Source organism: Gallus gallus, chromosome 11 (assembly GCF_016699485.2).
Source record: "Gallus gallus isolate bGalGal1 chromosome 11, bGalGal1.mat.broiler.GRCg7b, whole genome shotgun sequence".
In the NCBI taxonomy this organism is placed as follows: Eukaryota; Metazoa; Chordata; class Aves; order Galliformes; family Phasianidae; genus Gallus; species Gallus gallus.
In genome coordinates, this window is record NC_052542.1 from 9553955 (window position 1) to 9561008 (window position 7054).

At 43.8% G+C, this 7054-nt stretch overlaps 1 protein-coding gene across 1 annotated transcript; it reads left to right on the top strand.

The window, feature by feature from the left end:
- The first annotated feature begins 2139 nt into the window (after positions 1-2139).
- On the top strand, positions 2140-6035 carry NUDT19 (nudix hydrolase 19). Its single transcript, NM_001031458.2, has 3 exons — positions 2140-2855; positions 3596-3803; positions 4514-6035. The coding sequence occupies exons 1-3, from the start codon at positions 2154-2156 to the stop codon at positions 4738-4740; spliced, it is 1137 nt and encodes a 378-aa protein (NP_001026629.1). The 5' UTR covers positions 2140-2153; the 3' UTR covers positions 4741-6035.
- The last annotated feature ends 1019 nt before the right edge of the window (positions 6036-7054 follow it).

Genomic DNA, 7054 nt, shown 5'->3' on the forward strand with positions numbered 1-7054 from the left:
GAATAATCTGTTTTCATTTGACTGTCTTCCATCCCAAAGGACTGCATTTCCATTTGGCTGTCTTCCATCCCAAAGGACTGCCATAAGCAATGCTATAACTACAACTATTTCTCTGCCACAATCCCGGTTTTATATATGTGCTTGAGGATGCAGTATATATGCCAGCGTAAACACACTACATTTCCACCCATGAAAGAATACCTACAAAACTAGATCTGCCAAATTTAATATCACCATATAGCAGTAAAGCTGAAGGAATTATCCAGGATATTCCAGCTTGTTGGCACCCTACTACTGACAACTCTTCAGACTACTCTGAGTTAAAAAAATAAAAAAAATTAGATAAGATCCTGTTTAGAAGCTTAACAATACAATCTGCACTATTTTCTAGTACCAGATTTTTCTAGAAGATGTTGCAAAATAATGTTCCAGGGAACATGACTACTTTCTACTTAAAATGCCTTCATGCTATTATTATCTGACATAATGGACCTTAAATCTTCTAGATCAGCAATCATGCTTGTTGAACATTAAATCTTGCAAGACCTACATGGTTTATTAATATTTTACCACTAAAGCAGCTTTTAGACAAAGCACATTTCTAACAAGATGTATAAATAAAATGAATGCAAAAGGCAAACAAACATGACAAAAACTCCATGATTTGAGGTTCAAAATGTCTTCGATTAGGAAACAGGAACAGCCATGTACTTTACATTTCCATTGCCTGAGACAGTAATCACTGACGGGCAATAGTGGTTAAGCTACTATGAAAAAAGAGGCTACAAAAGTCCTGGTTTTACATATGTATTTGGTCATGAGGAAGGGGAGACTGAGGGCAAACGTGAGTGCAGTCTGGCTGTATTGCAGCTGCTGCTCTGCCCCAGTTCTGTATAATCAGCTCAGTGGCTGACCTATTCTCTGCCGTCTGCAGCCTAGCATCAGGATGAACTTAGGATCCAGCTGTGTCTGTGCTGAATTTTTTTTTTGTCAGTTGGTACATTCTGGGATCCCACTGGTTCAACTGCCTCTAAACGTTCCAGTGATGGTTCACATCTCACGAGGATTAAGTACATACTCAAACAGAAAATAAAATGCAGTGGTTGTCAGAGGCATGGGAGTGTATGAGTATTTGCCAAACACAAATCAGCAGCAGAATGATGACCAGCTTGACATTTGTGCATGTTACGCATGTATCACTCTTACAAAATTTCTCAACCTGTTTCATTAGTTTTGTTCTGCTCAACTTCCTTACAAATTCATTCTATGATTGAGGAGTTTAACACAAATGTTAAGTGATCAAAAAGAAATGTTTCCTAAAATGAAATTATTCTTCAAAAGACTTTCAAGGATTTGCTGTCTTGCCTGAACACACATATTTCAGGTGTCGAGGTACTTAAGAACCTCGAAAACAAACAAAAAAGCTCCCTAATAAAAATTAGCTAAAATCCTACGAAGCCCTGCTCTTCAAAGGCTAATAGAAAAAAAAAAAAAAAAAAAACATTCAAACAACCCGAGGTGTGGAACGTTTCACTGAAGAACTAACACGATTTTTGTCACGCCCTAACGTGAAACACAGATGAGGGGATTGTCCCGAGGCCAGCCGCGGTCACTCGAAGTACTCCGATTACAAATCGGAGCCCTCGGCTCCTGACCCTGCGCTGATGCCCGGGGCGTTAACCGCTGTCCCTTCAGCACCACGCGAACAAGATCCGCGGCCTCAAGGCAACCAACAACTCGACACATTTCTTGTCCTGTTGTAAATACACTCGGTGCTGTGAAAACTCAGGAGGTGCAAACTGCCTCTTTTTTTTTTTTTTCCCTTACTTTTTCAAGTGAAGTGACAGCGATCCCCTCGCTTCTCTCAGCCATTTGCCACGTGTTTGCAAATCCTCTGCGTTTCCTTAAGCCTTGCACTGCGCGGACACCACTTACGGGATTAGGACCGCTCAGGACTGAGGGCTAGGACCGCAGGCGCCTGGCTGACAGGCCCCGTCACTCGAGCTGCCATCCCATCCCCTCGACCTCCGCAACTCGGGGCGCGCACGGCACTCCTGCCCGCGCCTGCAGTGGCTCCTCCGGAGCCACAGGTGGCGGTGCTCCCCGAGCGACCTCGGAGCGAGATCGCGGCCGCCGCCTCCCGTCTGCACAAGATGAACCCGCGGCTGCGGCACTGGAGAGAAGCGGCTTCGGTGCTGCTGGCGGCGGGCGCGCCGGGGCGGCGGTCGCCCTCTCCCCTCGGGCCCTGTGACTACGAGCTGCTGTTTTTGCAGCGGAGCTCCCGCAGCGGCTTCATGCCCAGCGCTCACGTTTTCCCGGGCGGCCTGGTGGAGGCGGCGGACTTCTCGGCCGAGTGGCTGCGGCTGCTGCCCGCCGCGCCGCGCTGCGGGCTAGGCGCCGTCCGGCCGCCGCCTCCGGGCGGCAGCCGCGCCCCGCTCTTCGCCACCGACCGGCAGCCGCTGGGCTCGCCGCTGCCGGGGGAGGTCGCCTTCCGAATCTGCGCTATCCGGGAGACCTTCGAGGAGGCGGGAATACTCCTACTGGCTCCGGGCGGCCGGCCGAGGGAGGGGAGCGGCCCGGCCCCGTCGCTGCCCGCCGAGCAACTGCTCCCCGCCGCGGAGCTGGGAGAGTGGCGGCGCCGGGTGCAGGAGGACCCCGCCTGCTTCCTGCAGCTGTGCCAGCGCCTGGGCCGCGTCCCCGACATCTGGGCGCTGCAGGAGTGGAGCAACTGGCTCACCCCGGTGGGCAGGGCCGGCCGCGGCGGGCGGCGCTACGACACCGCCTTCTACCTGTGCTGTCTGGAGACGCGGCCGCCGCACACCTCGCAGGATAACCAAGAGATCGCGGCCTTCCTGGTAAGGGCAGCGGGAGGCGCCGTAACGCGCCGCGTCTCACCTCGCGGCCACGCGGGCGCTGTGACGGCGGCACGAGGAGCTGCAGCGCGGGCCTCGCCCGCCCCTCTCGCCCCAGGGTATGTGATCCGCCGCCAGGGGAGGTGAGCGGGCGGCCGGCCGGCCACGGGGTGAGCCCGCCAGCTTCCTGCCAGTGCTGCCTTAAGGGGCGAGGAGCGAATCTGCCTCCTCTACACGGTACAGAAATTTAAAAGCACCCGAGATCTTATTTTCAAAACAGTTCGTGCTGTAACTTTTTGCTAACAGTGGCAGAAATGTACTGCAGATGTTGATGTACACATTTGTATTATCAAATTCACCACATCGGATCAAACAAGAAAATAGTCTATACTTGCAGAACACCGCGTTTATTTAGTACGAGTGGCTGAGTATTTGTGCTCTACAGCATGAGTTCAGCTTTGGTTGGAGCAGGCTTTTAGTCCTGATCCCAGACTGCGTTTTAGCTTCCAAATTTTGTGTGCCTGCATTTAAAGTTCAAAATTATTTATTTTATTGGAAAAATGTAATTTTTACAAATTACTTTCCGTCTGTTTTTTGTACGTTTTTGACTCCTGTGGTTATTTTGATATAGTTTACACGTGGCTTTTGTTGCGTTCAGAAAAATTAAGACTGTTTAAAGCTTCTTACTAATAATTTTGTCTGCTGCCGAAGCTATTACTTCAGGGTTTGTTTTCCTCATACAGTGGTCATCACCCCCAGAAGCTATTGAGCGCTTCAAATCTCAAGAAATCTGGCTCGCTCCACCTCAGTTCTATGAATTATGCAGGCTGTGCAACTTCTCCTCACTGAACGACTTACACAAGTTCAGCTCCGATCGAGCTCTAGAGGGATGCGAACGTTGGCTGCCTGTGACGTTAACTGCTGCAGATGGCTTCATTCAGCTCTTACCAGGTAAGAAAACAGATAAAGGCTCTTTGAAGTATATAAAGCGTTTGGGAATTGATAGATACTTGAGCCGCTTTTCATAAGCCGTCTATAACTGTGAGGGAAAGACCTCCTAGAAGTCACATTATTGCACTCTTTTCCTACTGTTTTTCTTCTGCCACCCTCCAGCTGCTCTGATACAGCTGATAACGGCTACTGTGAGAGACAAGCTCCCGGACCACTTGGGCAGCATAGAGATTTCTGCTGTTACCCCTAATTTCATTGTTTCATATGGTTGCCACTGATATATGGATTTATGAAGAAATAGTTAACTTTTTTTTTTTTTAATACGAAGGATGTATTAGAACTCAGATTTAGCTCTTTTCAATGAGAATTCTCATTGACTTAGGTTATCCATTTGTAAGGGCAAGTGAATCAAGCACACAGGTCTTCACAATCATAGTGTAGTGATATAATTGCTGTGATTACAGCACGTTAGCATTAGCAAGAACTCTGAAACGTGCATGGTGTCACTGACAGATACTTTAGAGATATATGGCTGTAATGTTAAATATGGAGATGTTTAGAGACTATTTAGTCGTCAATTCCCAGTCTATTCCCACTGAGTCTCACATCCTGATTAATATTTTTTAGAATTGCAAGTATCACACAATCAGACAGCTGAAGAACAAGATAGACATTGTATAACTAAACATTGTTCTGTTTCTTTTCTTCAGGTGATGAGTTATACCCAGAAGATCCAGACTATACAGGTGAAAAGAAAATAACTATGTCAACAGATAAGATGGTCGAAGATCTCATGAAAGAGGGTAGTGTATTTCACAGGATAGTAATAAAAAATACCCACAGTCTTGCTGTCTACGTTAATATTCAAGCAAAATATAAACATATGAATCCGTTGATGATAAACACTGATAGTTCAAACTACAATAGCAGATTATAATGTATTTGGTTTAAAGCCAGAATATGTTTCATTACATACATATTCACTGTGTCTCTCATCCTTTCTAACAGTTTCCAGTATTCAGGACAATAGACTTAAATATTCCTTGCCAAAGCATTTCATGTGATTGTAGGTTTTAGATTTGTATATCTAATTCTTTGAGTCTTTGAAATTGCATAGTTGTGCCAGTTATGATGTTCAGAAGCTACTGAGAATTTCACACAATCAACAACTGAATTACCTGGATAAACTTGAAAGTGATTTGATACCAATTATACTGAGCAATTACCAACTTATTCTACTTACAAATTAGTAGTGGTATTCCAGCTGGTCGGTTGGGTCACAGAGGTCCTTTTCTCACTGAAAATTGAAGTGTATCATATGTTCAAAACAAGTATGTTTTGAGTTGAAGAATAATTTTACTGTTCTTATAAAGTTGTGCGTTAGACAGCTGTAACAAACATCTAGAAATGAATGAATCTCCTGTTCCATTTCTACTGACATATTTCATATTTTGGAAAAACAGTGTATGTGCATATATATAGATTTGTTAGCTAACATTAATTTTTTTACTGAGAGAGTGGTAACACTCTGGCACAGCTGCCCAGGGAAAATATGGATGCCCCATCCCTAGAGGTGCTCAAGACCAGGCTGGATGGGGCTCTGAGCAGCCTGAGCTGGTGGGGGGCAGCCCTGCCCACGACAAGGGACTGGAACTGGATGGGCTTTGAGGTCCCTTCCAACCCAAGCCTTTCAATGATTCTACGAAATATTTATTGCAAACAATATTTTTATTTGATAAAATGAAATAATTTATGTTAATGGTAATTTATGCAAAACATCACAATTTTCAAAGGTAGAGATAATTTAGACATAAACTATCATCTATCAGATTGAGTGTGAACATTCTTTTTATTCATTGTAACTTTTACCTTCAAGTTACTAGTAATTCTAAAAGAAAAAATGCATTGTTCAGCTCCAAAAAGATTTCAAAAACTTCAGGAAATAATGTACTGCCTTGGAAACAACCACTTCCACATTTCAATATCCCACATTATGCTTCTTAACATCTTTGAGATTTAAAGACTTCAGAGGAAGATCAGCTACTCTTTGATCTTTTATCTGGGGGAGGGGAGCAGTAAGTGGAGTGTACGGAGCTGTGATGCGACATCTTCTTCATCTGGAAGAAGAAGGATGACTTAAGATTAGACAGTAAAGCTGTTCTGAAAGGTTTTGTTTCAACTTCTGTTCTGTATTTCAATTAAAATAAAATTTTCTGCAGTATTTTCATTATACTGAATTAGTTTGTAGCATTCATTTGGACTGGAAAAAAGTTCCTGTTTTTTTTCTCTTTTTCTCATTGAACATACTCAGATGGTTCTAGGTCTGTAAGTCCCTTGCTACTGTGAAGCATTCTCCTTCACAATATTCTGGCTAATTCTTTAGAACATGAAGATGACAGGAAAATTAGAAAAATGATGAGTGGAAGAAGCAAAGAATGTATCCTGTGTTACCCTCTGACATGATTTTCAGCTCTTGGAGATTAACACCAGGCACTGTAATACTAGGTAGGTAAGAGGAAAAAGCATGCCTCTCAGCATTTTTCTTATGTCTAACACAAGATCTAGGCTTCAAAGTTATTCCACGCAGGGCTATTTGATGAACTACACTGAGAAGATACACTATTGATTGAGTTGTTTTTTTTTTTTCTTCCCAAATTTTGTTGCATGCTCCTTATTTTGACCAGGTAGACAGTAATGTAACTAAATGAATGTTATTCTCTGTCAGACCGACAGAGACAGAAAAGCACTTGCAGAATGCCCAGCAGCAATGGGAAACTGCTCTGCAGAATGGGGCTTAAAAATACCATATCCCTGTAATAATTGATAATAAAAATGTATAATCTGCACCTGCTTCAATTTTTGCAATATAGTCTTTCACAGTTCATGCACAGGCTTCTTGACCGTTATTTACTGTTCTGTACCTTGTGGTAGTTGTATCTGTTTATTTTTGTGGTAGAAAAAGTCTCTTAGGAGAAAGTATTTTTAGGAAATAGAATCAGAGAATCATAGAATCACTCAGGTTGGAAAAGACCTTAAAGATCATCAAGTCCAACCAGTGATCCAGCAACGTTAGTTTTTTATCAGAAATTTTTATGCACCAGTATGGTCCTATAGGTTATCTAAGTGTTGCTGCACATCAAAAAGCAGTGACTTCAATACTAAACCTGCTTAACTGAGTAGTCTGCCACTCCAGATCGACTCCTAGAACTTCTTTATTATACTAAGAAAAGTGAAAGGGTCCAGTAGGGGGA